This window comes from Myotis daubentonii, chromosome 6, assembly GCF_963259705.1.
Source record: "Myotis daubentonii chromosome 6, mMyoDau2.1, whole genome shotgun sequence".
NCBI lineage: Eukaryota > Metazoa > Chordata > Mammalia > Chiroptera > Vespertilionidae > Myotis > Myotis daubentonii.
The window spans coordinates 88,944,087-88,959,003 of NC_081845.1; the positions used below are offsets into that span (position 1 = coordinate 88,944,087).

A 14,917-nucleotide genomic window follows, 5' to 3' on the forward strand; every position below is an offset into this window, starting at 1 on the left:
AGCTGCTAGGATTTCATGCCCACCCTGCACCCCAGCCCAAGCCACTCCCCAGGGGAGAGGCGCCGGAGGGTGCTGGAGAGGCCGCAGGCGCCTGCCTGCCCTCCATCCCCGGTCCCTGTGGGCGAGGTGGTGGGGGTGGGGGTGGGGGGGGCATGTGTGTGGAAGGGCACCGTCTGCAGTAAGACAGTCGGGGTGTCCGAAGCTCGTCACTGGCTATTAGAGATCAGGAAGTAGTTAGAGGTTCCTGGGTGTCACAGCCCCAACACTGGACTGGGCTGCTGGGTCCTCTAACGTGGATGGGCCTCCTCGGGTCTGTCCTCAGGGACCTCCCTGTGCCCGGCACCCAGGGTGCTGGGGATGCTTAACAGCCAGCTCGGGAAAGGGAAAGGCCAAGCTCCCGATGTCAAGCTACGGTCCAGGTGCCCGGAGTGCACAGTCCCTGCAAGTGTTGCCTCTGGGCCCTCGGCGCTCCCCACACCCCCCAGCCCCTCACGAGAAGAAAGCACAGGTTTCAAGGCAGGCTGGGGTGGTATGGGTTTAATATTTTTTAGTATTACAATATATTCTTATAAAAAAGGTGTGGGTAAAAAGGACGCTGCCGATTTCGTACACGAGCCTCATTTGTCCTCTGAGACCGCTGGCAAGAGCGGCCTTGGCAAGAAGGCGGCCCAGGTAGAGGCGGGGGAACGGCCACGGCTCCCCAGTGGGTGGAAACAGGATGGGGCTGGGGGGAGCCTGGGCCAGCCCCTTCCCTGCCCCTGGAGAACTTGCTCCTCCCATTGCCCTAGACACACCTTACTTCCATCACAGGAGGGGGTGCTGCTGCTGAACGGGACAGGTTGCCTTAGGTTAAGTGGATTTTACATTGGACACAAAATTAGACAGCGGGAGGCATTCACCCGGGGGTGGCAGGAAGGGCACCGGAAGAGACCAAGGAACAAACACGGGCGTAAACATGTAGCATATCGAGGACCAGCGCAGCCGTCTCCACGGGGCGCTAGCCCCTTAGCCGCGATGGTCTGTGGTCCAAGGCACTCTTGGAGATCCGGCCACAACGGTGCCCGGTGCCAGAGCCACTGGCCAGATCTTGAAAATAATAAATAGAGAAGGGAAAATCGGGGTGAGAAGCCAGAACCCTGGAACAATGTATGTGTCCTCTATAGGGTCAAACTGCTTTCCTGCGCATCCCACGTGTCTCCGTCAGCTTCCATACCCCTTGTCTTCCGTGGGACACATCCAGTCTCCGTGGAGGGTGGCGAGGCCAGGATGTGGCACACCTGTCAGATGGCAGTGGAGCCCGCCCTGTGCCCTGCCCCGTGGGTTAGCTCCACCCCAGCCAGGTGGGGGAGGAGTCCAGAGGCCCCACCTACCACCTTCCCTCATCCCCACGCCTGCCCTCAGTGGGGCTCCTGGCTGTGCAGACGGTATCAGCCCCTGCAGCTCTTCCTGGAAGCCTTCGCCTTACCCTCACCTGGGCTCCAGGATGGCCCTGCACCCAGGTCCTGGCCAGACTTGCGTTTGCTCTAATCTTCCTCGAACCAACACACATGCTGGGCTCACCAACCCTGTTTCTTCCCTGGAAGCGACTATGGCCCCACCCCCAGGGGTCTGATGTAGGGAAGAGAGGCAGCTGGAGCGTGGGCCCAGCCCACCAGTCTGTCCACTGGCATAGCCCTGAGCCTGAGCCTGAGCCAGGAGCAGGTTAGAAGGGCAGAAACATAAAGGGAGAGTCAGGAGAACAGGAGGCGAGGAGCCCCTGGATGGGGTGCAGGCAGGACAAAAGGTGAACTCTGGGTGTGTGTGTGTGTGTGGGGGGGGGAGGTTGAAAATAAGAGTCCTGATGGAAGTGACCTCACCTCCTTTAGAAGACAGCATCTAGCTTAGATACAGCCATCGACTCACCCGCTCAAGATGCAGAATGGGAAATAGGAACAGAGGACCAGAGTGAGCCCCTGGGCAGGCAGGTTGAAGAACCAATCAGGTACCGATGAGGGGGGTGACCTTTCAGGCAGTGCCCTCCCCAGGGAAGTCAGCCCCCCCCCCCCACCCCGTCTCCCTCGCTTCCCGTCTGTGCCGGCCCAGGTCTGATGGCCTCAGAGGAGGAGACACCTCAGAGATGATGTGCAAATGCAGAGGGCAGCCTGCCCTCGGGACCCTCCCAGGAACTGACCCCAGGGCCAGCCTCAGCCAGCCAGGCACACGTGGTTTGAGGGGGCCTCCTTGTGCTGGACAGGATGGAGGTCACCGTGGCTTCTGCCCGGAGGCAGACGAAAAGAGTGTGGGGTCTGAGTGACATGAGCGGTAGACCAGAAAGCTCTGGTGCAGGGCTGTGTGAGGTCACCGTCTCTCAGGACCATGGCCCAGGGTCCCTATGCCCAAGGCACAAAGTATGGTGAGGAGGGGGGTCTCTGTTGCAACCCTTCCCTTACCAGATTCATCAAGTACCTGATGGGGAGCCGTAGCCAGGGAACCCATAGGTGGGATTCTGCATTAGTAGACAGGATGGAGGTGGCAGTGGGAAGGAAGGGGGAGGCTTAGACATGCGAGAGGCTGGAGTGAGTGGTGATGGAGGAAACAGGCTCTGCTACTCTGTGTCCTGACGACTTGGTCCCTGTGGTACCCTCAGCATCTTTCCTAGAGCACATCCAGGATACATAGCACCTCTTCCTTCTCCATTAAGAGGGCAGTGGGCTCAGGTCTATGCCCCATTAGCCGCCTCTTGAGGGCTGGGAGCCTGGATCTTTCACCTGGCTCTCGGGGTGCCCACCCCCCCAGGTACTGCCCACCGCACATGATAGCTGAGCAAGACCCAGGGACCTGTCCAGGCTGGAACTGGGCAGCTCTGTGCCAACATGTGGGTGCTGAGCCTGCCAGGGACGTCCCAGTGGGCCTCGGAGGGTGATCCTGGGGCCCAGAAGCAGGATGAGTAATGGGAAGAGGAGAGGGAGGAGCCCCTCAGGTACATGTGGGAGACGCCTGGTCCTGCCTCACACAGCCGCACCCCAGGACCCAGCCCAGGGCTCTAAGCCAAGCACCATGTGGTTAAGTGTCCCGCCTCCTCCACTCAGCCCCTGGCCATCCCTGTCTCCTGGCCTCCTGTGCGGCCAGTGCCCAAGTCAACAGTTTAGCCTGTTGATTGCCCGCTCCCGGGTGACTTCCAGGGCCAGGTTCCCTGATCGCTTGCGGCTGCGCTTGAGCTTGCACAAGTCCTTGTCAAAGACCTCCCCAGAGCGCAGGGCTGACACCAGGTCGTCGAACTCGCCGCCCTCCTCCAGCGCGTTGCCCGCGTGGACCTTCCGCTGCCGCTGCCACCGCTCCCGCTCCCGCTGCTCCTTCAGCTGCAGGGGGAGGGAGATAGGCTGAGGCTGGAGCAGCCACCCCTGACCTCTAAACCAGGTCTCCCAGCAGGGGTACCTCCCAGCTGGGCCCGCCCTCCCAGGATGCCCTGTGCTCTCTCAGGCTGAAGGCATTCTCTCCCCGGGGGGTGGGGGTGTGTGTGACATCAGTCCCTACAGTGTTTCTTAGCCCCTGCCCTCCTGGCACACACTCCAACCATTGTCCCCTGGGGGCACCCTACTCGGACCCGCCTCTCCCCCCACAGGCTCTGCCTGCCACACACCATGGCTTCCATGCGCGCCCGTCGCTCCTCCTCCTCCTTCCTCCTCCTCATGGCCTCCAGGTCCTGCCGGGCCTCGGAGAAGGCCTGCAGGAAGGTGTCGAAGATGCCAAAGAATTCGTCTGGCTGCATCTTGCTGTCCTGCTCCCCAAAGTGCACCAGGGCCTTGGAGAACTGTAAGGGGGAGAAGCGGTTGGAGAGTCACCCCTGAGCACCATGGGCCACGTGGTTAGCTGGGCGCCAGCCAGAGCCGGGGCGTTTGCATGGGGTCAGGGCTGGAGAAGGGGAGCCCCCGTGTCAGCAGGGTGCAGACAAGGCTGAAGGAAAAGGTGGAGGTAGACACCCTGGGGACATGGGGGTCCAAGCTGGCTGACGAGGCTGCCCAGAGCCACTTCTGGGTCTGTCACGGCGTGAGTATGGGACAGGAGCTACAGACCTTGGGACCGAATTGCCTGGTCAGAAATCAAAAGGACCTCAGAGCTCACAGTTATTGGGCTAGTTAGTTACGTGTCCTGTGCCTCAGTTTTCTCATCTGTAAAGTGGGGATGATAATAGAACCTACTTCAGTGTTGTTGTGGGGGTTAACGAGTTAACAGAGGTAACCAGGCACTGCTCTTCAATAAGAGCCACCACCCCTGACACACTCAGAGTCCTCCAAGGAAGACCTCCCTGCCCTGTGTGTGCTCCACGGACCCGTGTGGGAGCTCCCGTGAGTGTCTCAGCACTGCTGGACCCCAGGCCCCATTCCGGACCCCCTGAAGGAGGATGCACGTTTTACTAAAACTCCCACAGACGGGTCCACGTGCAAGTCAGTGGGGAGGCAGGAACTGAGGCCGAAGCTGAGCTCCAGTCATTCTGACCCAGCTCTGTCCAGCATAGCAAGTTCCTGAACCTCTCTGGATCTCGGTGCACGTATCTGTGGAAAGGGCCAATAACTGTTCAACAAACCCATAAAGTGGGCAATGAGACCAGGGTAAAGCAATGCGGTGCCTGATACCTGAAGAATGGGTTAGGCCAGTGGTCGGCAAACTCATTAGCCAACAGAGCCAAATATCAACAGTACAACGATTGAAATTTCTTTTGAGAGCCACATTTTTAAACTTAAACTATATAGGTAGGTACATTGTTATTAACTTAATTAGGGTACTCCTAAGGCTTAGGAAGAGCCACACTCAAGGGGCCAAAGAGCCGCATGTGGCTCGAGAGCCACAGTTGGCCGACCACAGGGTTAGGGTCTTTGCATCAGAGTTGCTATTGCTTCCTGGTGGGAGTGAGTACGTGGTTGGTCCTCAGGGCTCTGTGATTCTGGGTCTGTCCCTTCTGGGGCACCCAGTAGGAGTGGGTGAAGGAGTCCCGTCGACATAAGGCTGCATTAGAGAGGAGTGGGGCGGGCTGGGCTAGGGTGAGCGGAGGCTTGGGCACCCTCACCTTGTCCCGGGCCTCACTGAGCTGGTCCTCCAGCTCTGAGAAGCTAAAGCTGGACACCGTGATGAAGTCGCTCATGACGGGGACGAACTTATCATTTGGTTCCCGCGCCTGGCGTTTCTGATATTCCAGCTCCTGAGGGGGGAGAGTGAAGTGCTGGTTAGATTGGCGGTGGGTCGGAGTCGGGAATTCCGGGTCACCACCCCGCCCTCCCTGCTTGTCCGTCACGGGGCAGTGAGCCTTCCTTGGGAAGAGGAGCACCCTGGGTTCAGTTTTAAGGGTGGAAAAGGTTGGGCGAGTGACCAGCCAGTCCATCTACCTCTCTCCTTCCCTCGCCCACCCTGCCCCCTTCCTGCCTCTAGATTCGGGCTACCCAAGAGTGGCCTGCCACCAGCCGCGTCGGCCTCACCTGGGGAAGGTGAAGAAACACAGGCTCTCGGGTCCCACCCAGACCTATGGGATCAGAGTCTGCCTCTTAGCGAGACCCTCAGGTGAGCCGTGTGCACATCCAGGTGGGGGACGCGTTCCTAGATCTCGCTGGCGCTGCTGGCCTGGACCACGCTTCGGGAAGCACTTGATACGTTGGCTGTCACCCTCAGAGTGGCAGTGAAGGGTTCTTTTTCATATTTAACTTTGTTCTCTAAGCTCATTCTCCATACCCATGACCCCCCCCACCCACACACACACATGCACTCAGTGAAGACGGGTATGGGGGACAGAGGGTTGGGGACATCCCCACACTGAGCCAGCCTAGCCGAGGGCCAGAGACAATGCTGTCAGAGGAGCCATCGGAGCAGGAATGGTGGTGACCAGAGACCTGGGTCTCCAGCAAAGAGTGCAGCCAGGCTCCTCTAGGGCCTGGGAGGGGTAAAGAGACATGAGGCGGGGACTCCTGGGGATAGCGGTCCCCAGTGTCACACTGTGCCACCTGCCCCTCGCCGGCGCCCAGAGGACGTGGGTCCTCTTTCCCACCTACTGGAGTCAGAGTTAAGCATGTGTCTGATCTACGGCTCAGTCCACTCCACCGCCCAGTACACACGTTGGACAGGGACCGGGTTAGTCTCAGGGTCTCCCTTTGAGAGACTAACTTTAAGCCCCCGATAAGCCAATCCTCCTCCCTGAGGCCAGCTCTGTGCTAGAGGCTGTGCTCATTATTCTAGCACCCAAGCCAGGAGCGCTGGGCCGGGCAGGCTCTGACAGGGTCTGCCGCCTGGGGGCCCACCGTCTGACCCAGTGCCCCTGACCGCAGCCCTCAAACCCCCGCGGCAGGAACGCTGTACTCACCACCTCGACTGCTCTGAGGCCCTTCCTGAGGTTGCCTATCTCCTTCTCCAGCTCTGCCAGGCTGTGGGGGGACACGGAGGGAGGGACAGGAGATGAGGGTGGCCCAGCAGAGGGCAGTTCTAAACCCTGAGGCCTGGGGTTCAGCATCCTAGTCCTGCACCCCAGTCCTGCATTGGCCACTAACACGCAGCCAATCTCCGCCTTCCTCCCCACCCACTGTGCTCTGTCGGTGCGGCTACAGAATAACAGGGGTGAAGCTTATGCTCTACAGAACCCCTGAGACCGGAAATGTCAGGTTTCTAACACATGGCCTCTGGCATGGATTTATTTTTTACCACCAGGGGATAGGTGTAAGTTCATAACTTACAAGTATTATACTTGCAAGCAGTAAGCATTTGATGATGCTAGCCATGTACCACTGCATTTCTGCTTCTACTGAAGATACTTCTACCAGCTTATACGTATATGTTCAGGTCTGACCTCTTGCCTATAGCAGATGCTGCGGGTGCCCCACCCACAGCTCCTTGGATCATTCACTGCAGTGCGCAGTGCTGACTTCGGCTGTGAGCCCTTTTTCTGGGAGCCAGCGAGCAATGCCCCACCCCCTGAGCCCCTCAGCCAGTGACGGACAGGCGATGGTGTATGATGTCCCAGCTCCCTCACCACTTGGCAAGACTAGGAGAGTGTCTTGCACTATCTCCCTGACTTCCCTGGAAAGGGTCAAGCTGCAGCCGCCCCCAGTGGTAGCTGGTGGAATGACACCCCTATTAGCAGCCTTCCCATCCCTGGCTCCCTTCCCCAGCCCCAGGCTGACTCCTGGGAGATCCCCAATAAAGGTTTGAAGAGCAAACAGTCTGCCTTCAGTTGGCAGACTCAGAGACACTGCCCCCCCTAGTCAGCCCAGAGTAGCCCCGAGGACATTCGGACAAGAGCGCGGGTGGCCATGAGAGGATGCGGCCTCGGGGGGACCCTCACTTGACTTTGGCGGCTTCCGGAAGGTGCTGCAGCTCCGAGGGCATGTTCAGGATGTCGGGGAAGTGCTTCTCCAGGATCATGATCAGGTAATGGAGCAGGGAGATGCTCCTGCGGGGGAAAGGCAGCTCATGGCTAAGGGAACCAGGGTCAGCAGGACACCAGGCTGAGGTGTAGAGAGAGGCCACGGGTTGGGTTGGAAATGCAGGGAGGGCCCAAGGGATGAGGGGCGGGGGTGGGGGGGGGGTGGGGGGTGATGGAGGCTCAGGAAGCAGGCAGGCTGCACCTGTCGATGCTGGACTTGGTGTCGGCGATCTTGTTGAGGCTGGCCACCCGGAACCCGTAGGCGCCCCCACGCTGCCCCTTGTTCATGAAGTTCCCGATGGCCAGGACGATCTCCAGCATCTGCTTCAGACGCCTGCTGCGGACCAGCTCCCGGGAGGCCAGCAGGATGGCTGGGGGGCGGGGGTGGGGTGGGAGGACAGTTCAGATCCCTACAGACGGGGCCAGGGCAGCTGGTCCCCTCGCACCCCAAGATGGTGCCACCACAAAGTCCAGAAAGGGGGCTGCAAGTGTCTTCCACTCTCAGAGGAGCAGGAACCGTGCCCACGCCGCCACAGACCAGCTACTCCACACCTGCCCACCGCCAGGGCCGGGACCAACTCGCCACACGCCAATTTGCCAAATAACGCATTCTTAGAATGCGCCAACTCTTCCTAAGAATATATATTCGAGAATATCTTTTCTTGTGGATATTAAAAGACTATTAATATATTCTTTCTCTGGATATATATAAGCATATAATACTTTCACTTTTCTAAACTTAGTGATTAAAGTGTAAATTTCAGCATGTTACATATTATGGGACTATCCATATCTCTTTTTGAAATGCTGAATTTTATTGATATTTTTGGAAAGAAAAATATCCTATCAAATTAAATTATAACGTATCACCAACTGTAATATTCCCAAATTACGTTTGTCCTATAAGATAATGGTGCGCTTTGTAGATGATGGTGTCTTTGAGTAAATAGATGATTTGACATCGGTTGAATATCATTTTTATTTATTTATTTATTTTATATATTTGTATTGATTTCAGAGAGGAAGGAAGAGGGAGAGATAGAAACATCAAATATGAGAGAGGATCATTGATCGGCTGCCTCCTGCACGGCCCCCACTGGGGATCAAGCCCGCAACCCAGGCATGTGCCCTTGACTGGAATCGAACCTGGGACCCTTCAGCCCGCAGACCAACGCTCTATCCACTGAGCCCAACCGGCTAGGGCAAATATCATTTTTAAAAACGGTCCCATCTTTAGGTATTTTAGCCATTTTATCCTCTTGTCTTAAGTACTGGCTTGGCTGGAAATACAAGTTAAGCCAGCAGTGACCAGAACTTCAGTAGTGAGGTCTAACGTGGAGGGCATGGCCCTTCCTCAGCTCCTCTGTATTTAAGGCCAATGTGCAGAATCGGGAGACAAGTCCTACACTGAAATGATGGCCACTAGCTGTGGAACTGCCTTTTGATTATTAAATGTGGTGATAAGGAGACCAAAGGAGCCTCTGATCTTTGGCTTATGCCAAACTGAGCATGCTGTAAGATGCTGCTATGAAGACAAAATGAGAACCATCTGCTAAACGTGTGCAGAAAATCTTCAAGACAGTTAAAGGTAATTATAGGAGAAGAAGAAGAAAAGAGGAGGAGGAGGAGGAGGAGGAGGAAGAGGAGGAGGAGGAGGAGGAGGAGGAGGAGGAGGAGGAGGAGGATGAGGAGGAGAAGGAGGAGGAGGAGGAGGAGGGTAATATGGAAGGATTGTCAGTAGCTTCTGAGGTTGAGCATGTACATATTCTATGACCGTTATACTTGAAGGGCATTTGAATGGTTTCCAGTCCCCCCCTTCTTAAATTACAAATAGACTGGTGAAATAAATTATGGTATATTGATAAATGGAATAAAATGCAGCCCTGAGAATGTATAACCCACTGCTACACATAACAACAGGAGTAACGCACAACCATAATGCTGTGCAAAAGGAACAAACATAAAATTATTCATACGCTGTCCCACTTCTATGACGCTCAAGCTGGACAAAACCTTTAGAGAGGAGGGGAGGGCAGTGGTTGGAGGGGTAATGTTCAAGGGTGGGGGGGCATGAAGATGGGGCTAGAAACATTCCACTCGACCTGACGTCAATCACACCAGTGAGCTCACTTCACCGTCATTCCCCAAGTGGGACTCATGATTCCGTGTCCTTTTCCACACGCACATTTCAATAAAAAGTTCACTTTAAAATAAAACTGCTTATAAAAGTTTCCAGCAGTTTTTATTGGTTGGGATCGTTTCTCTTTGGTTGATAAGCTATTTGAAAAATTTGCGAAGGAATCCTCCTGAAAATGCTGAAATGTTGGCAAAACAGATGACAAGAGTTCAAAGGAAATCAGTGCAAATGGGGAGAGTCCCACGTGCAGTGCAGACAGTTCAGGGGCATTCATAAGCAGAATGGGCTCATGAATACATTCATAGGAGGATGTTTACATTGGAGACCGTATTCATCTTGACTATATTCAGTAAATGTATTCATAATAAGAATCAGTAAATGTGGTATATCCCCAAAATGAACATATTCATAAGACTATATTCAAGACATGCTTATGAATATATTCATAAAAGAACTGGTACATTTGTCAAGTTTGGGGAATGGGCCCAGAGGATGGAGGGTGCATGGAGGAGTGTCAATCGCTCACCAACCAGCTCACCCAGGAGTATTTCCTCGGAGAACTGGAGGGATATGAACCCCACTCCTGCACCCTCCTCTGTCCCCACCCCGTCAAGCCCACTGACCTGATTCTGTCAGGCACACTTCAGCCGCCTCTGCCCACCCCTGGGAGGGAGGAGACCTGTGGGCCCTTCTAGAACAGCAGCTACAGCCGGGCGGTGATGACCTTCCGGCAGGTTTTGCCATCTACACACGCCCCGCTCTGCCTGGTGATATGAAAGGCGGACTCCTCTCGGCCGCAGTGACTACCTTAGGGAGAGTTGAGGAGTGGCCGCAGGAACAGGAAACCATCTGAGCATAAAGCCACCGGATGGCTAAGCTCCTCGGTCCCACAGTCCCAAGTGCTATTGCCTACATTTCTCCACTGACCCAAGAGACGCAAGCAGCTGAGCACACCTGTCTTCGGCTGAACCCCGACCTGCGCCTCAGGCCCTGAGGGCAGTCGGCAGCAGGACAAAGAAAGCTGTGAAGGGAAGGCCTTAGACCTGCAGGGTCACACTGACCGTGCTCCCCGTCCTTCACATCACAGATCACAGCCGCCTGCAGTGCCCTTGTTGGGTGTGAGTGCTTGCGTGTGGGTGTGAGTACGTGTGCATGTGTGTCAGGATCCAGATCACAGAAGATCTCTGCCTCTAGCTCTGTCATGCCGCACCTGCCCCAGAAACCTCGCTGAAGCAGCTTGGAGAACTCCAGAAAGGATCCTTCTCTGCACGGGGCATCCCAGGACGTGCCAGCAGCCTGGGTGTCCAGCAGAGGGGGCCCATGCTCTGCCCCCAGCCCGTCCCCCTCAGGATCCTGGACACAGGCTCCCTAGTTCCGCGTCACTGACCCTGTCCTCACCACCAATGAGCCTCACAGCCTGGCCTGCGTCCCCCTCCCGTCCCCATGGCTACCCACCATCCTGACCACCTGCCGCTCCCCCTCCTGCCCCTCCGCCTCCGTCTCTGCCACCCTCTGGGGAGTACACCAGGAGGAGAACGAGGGGATGGATTTTGAAGAACGGCATTGTGTTCCAATCCTGACTCCACCATGCCCCAGTCACGTGACCTAAGGCAACCTGTCCCGATCATCTCAGAGGTGAGAGATCTGCCCCCGCAGGGTTGTGGTGAGGACCATGAGCCCATACGCGTGGAGTGTTTCACACAGCGCTTGGCACATGGTTCTCATTTAATAACCAGGTGCTCCTCTGGAAAAGGCCTGTCGGTGTAGGGTGGGGTTCTCGCTCCCAGAAAACCAGGCACCGCCCAGGATCACCTTGCCCATTTCCTCCTTTCTGAGTAACTCACACCTAAAACAATGTGCCCCGTAGTCTCCCATGAGCTGAGCACCTCTCCCGCAGGGTCAAGGTTGATTCGGCTAAAGCATGCCAGGAACTGTTCTCGGTGCTTGCTTGCTATTACATGGTCCCCCCTTATCTGCGGGGGTTCCATTCCACAACCCCCAGTGGATGCCCGAAACCAAGGACAGTACCGAACCCCATCATACTGTGATTCCTCCTGTAAGTACTACTTACGATAAAGGTTAATGTATAAATTAGGCACAGTAAGAGGCGAACAATAACCAATAGTACATTAGGACAATTACAGCAATAAGTTATGTGAACACGGCCTCTCTCTCTGATCATGGAGACGGCTACTAGTGACTAATGAGGGGGAGTGTTTACAGCCCTGGATATTCTGGACAAAGGCATGGTTCACGCCCAGGCGGAACGGAGCGGAATGGTATGAGAGTTCCTAATGCTACTCAGAAAAGCACACAATTTAAAACTTAAGAATTCTGTTTCTGCAACCTTCCGTTTAATATTTTTGGACCATGGTTGACCGCAGGTAGCTTTCAGCATCTCTGTCCCACGCTGGGCAGATGTCACAGATCCTCCGCCCTAGCGGGTCTGCATGCTGAGGCACAGGAAATGTGTCCGTGCGTGGCACATGAGCCAACATACACAAGTGCATATAATATCTACAAAATCAGCGTTAGAGTTTGGTTTTGGATTTGGGGGGGATTTTCCTCTGCCTGTTCCTGGGCTCCCTCCCCAGCCTCCCCAGATGCCACTCCACTCCGGCTTCCTCCACCCCCTCAGCCCTACCTTCCACTTTGGGCTTGGCCTCCGCCAGCCGCTCCTGGAACTTCTTCTTGAAGAAGAGGGCCTGCAGGCGCTGCTGGTAGTGGTCGATCCTGTGGGCGGGGAGGCTGCGTCACAGGCGGCCCCCCTCCGGCCCGGCCCGGCCCCAGCCCCAGAAGCCAGCCAGGCCCCTCCTCAGCCAGCCTTCCCCCACCCTCCCGCCACACCCGCGGCCGACCTGCTCATTTCATAGAGGAAGCGGTCAGCGCGGGCCATCCGCTCGATCTCATGCTTGTGCTCCTCGAGGAGGTCAATGTCACTCTTCTCCGGGACGAACTTGAGGAGCTGCAAAGAGCAGGTGGGGGTCAGACAGGAAGCCGGTACGGCGGCACAGCCCACGGAAGCCCACACTGACAGGCTCAACCCAGGAGGCGTCCCCTTAAGACACAGGCATCCTCTGCGGATGGTCTGCATTTCATCTGCCCGAAAGGAACCACAGGGCACTTGATTCTAGCCTGCCTTCCTTCCTTCCTTCCTTCCTTCCTTCCTTCCTTCCTTCCTTCCTTCCTTTACTTTTTTAAAATTAAGAAATAACTTACATAGAGCAAAGTACGTTATTCTTAATTATACAGTTCAGTGACTTTCTTCTTTTGAAACCTTTATTGAGGAGATATATATATATATATAGATAGATAGATAGATAGAGAGAGAGAGAGAGAGAGAGAGAGAGAGAGAAGAACATGCCCCTTTTAAATGTGCAGGTCAATGAGTTTTACAAAGCTACCTGCCACCACCCAGACAAGATGCAGATTTCCATCCCACCAGAAAGTTCCCTTGTGTCACTTTAAGCAGCCAGCTCCTCCCCCCACCCACCCCACAACATAGCCTCTCGGCTGAAGTTTGTCACCTTAGGGTGGATGTGCCTATTCTTGAACTTCTTGTAAATGGACTCAAGGTGTGCCCTTTAGTGTCTGCCTTCTTTCACTCAATGCAGTGTCTGAGATTCATCCACGCTGTAAGTGGGATGGGCTGTTTCTTGTTCGTTGCTGAGTAGTATTCTACTGAGGCAATATACCACAGTCTATGCTTTCCTACGGATAGACACTGGGCCGCTCACGGGGGGGGGGGGGGGGTCTGAGTCTATCCCTAGGAGGGGGGCTGCTGGGCAATTGGGCAGGTGTGTGTGGCCTCTGTGTGCCCTGCCAAGTGCTTTTCCAGCTGACTGCCTGGAACGAGAACTCCCATCGCTTCCCCTCCCAGCCCACACTTGGATGGTCTGTCTTTCTAATCTTAGCTATTCTGGTGGGTATGTGGGGCCACCCCACCGCACACACCCACATCGACCCTGTTTCTCTGATGACCAATAGGAGCCACTTAGAAATTCTCCTTCATGAAGTTTTTGCTCATTTTTAAGTGCCGTCGTTTGCCATATTCTCACTGGTTTGTAGAGTTCTTTATTCTAAACATGAGGTCTTTGCTTGATATACCGAAGGCAAACATCTTCTAAGGCAGTGATGGCAAACCTGACATGCTTGTCAGAGGTGACACATGAACTCATTTTTTTGGTTGATTTTTCTTTGTTAAATGGCATTTAAATATATAAAATAAATATCAAAAATATAAATCTTTGTTTTACTATGGTTGAAAATATCAAAAAATTTCTATATGTGACACGGCACCAGAGTTAAGTTAGGGTTTTTCAAAATGCTGACACGCCGAGCTCAAAAGGTTCGCCATCACTGTTCTAAGGTTTGGCTTGTCTTTTTGCTCTAATATAAAAGAATGTAATACAACAGTGCCTTGGATGAACAGAGTTCAGGATTTTAATTAAGTCAGTTAATGGTGGTGTGGGTTGGCTGAGGGAAGTTTCCAGAAACCTCTTTGCCACTCCTCCAGCCTCCAGCCTGATTTCTCCTGGACCACTGGGTCTCTCGGGGGGCTGTCGGGAAGGGGTTCGCTGCCTCCTCCTGAGGGGCTCACCTGCTCCAGCATGTCCTTGGCGAGGTCCTCCTGCTCGTCCATCTTCAGGACGGCCTGGCGGATCTCCTCGTTAGAGAGTTTCAACCTAGGCAGAGTCCAGCCCTGAGCAGCCTGGCAGGTGGGTGTCCGCTCGGGACAGACCCCGCTCACTTCTCCCTCCTCCCTCAGGGAACGGAGAGCACGGAGCACCTTGGAGAGTCCTCCCCAGCTCTGGCAAAGCCTCCTCAGACTACACTGACTTGGTTCACTCCCTAAGCTCAACAACGAGGTCTTTTCGCCTCTGCCAATGCGTCTCCGGTCTGTGCCTGAGTCTCCGTGAGGGTTGACAGGGGACAGGGGCGGTTGGGAGTAAAGGGGCATCTTGGGTGCAGCCTGAGACACGGGGAGAAGGGTCCTGATCTTCCTCCTCCTCCTCCTGCCTAAGATGCCCGCAGCATCTCCCTGGGAGCGCGGGAGGAGGGCAGGCCTCTGAGGGGCAGCTTCCTGCTTCCCTCATTCTCGGCAGACAGAGCAGCCTCAGTCTGGCACAGCCTCAGCTCCCGCACAGCTGTTCAATCCGGCTTATCCGCTTGCTGTCTGGGGAGGGGGAGGAGCCCACCCCGTCACACACACACACACACACACACACACACACACACACACACACACACCTTCCCAGCCCCTCCAGGCGCTCAGCCAATGGGAGCCTGGGGTACAGACCTCTGCCCCACCAGCAAGGGGGAGGAACAGAGGCCTGGGCCTTGCGGGAGGGAAGGAGGGGTGGGTGTCCCAGGGACGGCTGGGGCAGCACTAAGAATAG

General features: G+C 55.4%; 1 protein-coding gene across 4 annotated transcripts in view; it reads right to left on the minus strand.

Annotated features, from left to right (window-relative positions):
• Window positions 1-522: 522 nt before the first annotated feature.
• The window catches only part of DAAM2 (dishevelled associated activator of morphogenesis 2), a 102,183-nt gene continuing 87,788 nt past the window's right edge, over window positions 523-14,917 (minus strand). For all 4 annotated transcript variants that reach the window (XM_059701786.1, XM_059701783.1, XM_059701785.1 and 1 more), the window contains 9 exons: window positions 14,119-14,203; window positions 12,377-12,483; window positions 12,163-12,251; window positions 7,584-7,752; window positions 7,301-7,408; window positions 6,326-6,386; window positions 5,045-5,176; window positions 3,620-3,790; window positions 523-3,338 (listed from right to left, as the gene is read on the minus strand). In XM_059701786.1, coding sequence (XP_059557769.1) covers window positions 3,117-3,338; window positions 3,620-3,790; window positions 5,045-5,176; window positions 6,326-6,386; window positions 7,301-7,408; window positions 7,584-7,752; window positions 12,163-12,251; window positions 12,377-12,483; window positions 14,119-14,203 — 1,144 coding nt within the window. In that variant the 3' untranslated portion in view covers window positions 523-3,116. The remainder of the gene's footprint in view (window positions 3,339-3,619; window positions 3,791-5,044; window positions 5,177-6,325; window positions 6,387-7,300; window positions 7,409-7,583; window positions 7,753-12,162; window positions 12,252-12,376; window positions 12,484-14,118; window positions 14,204-14,917) is intronic.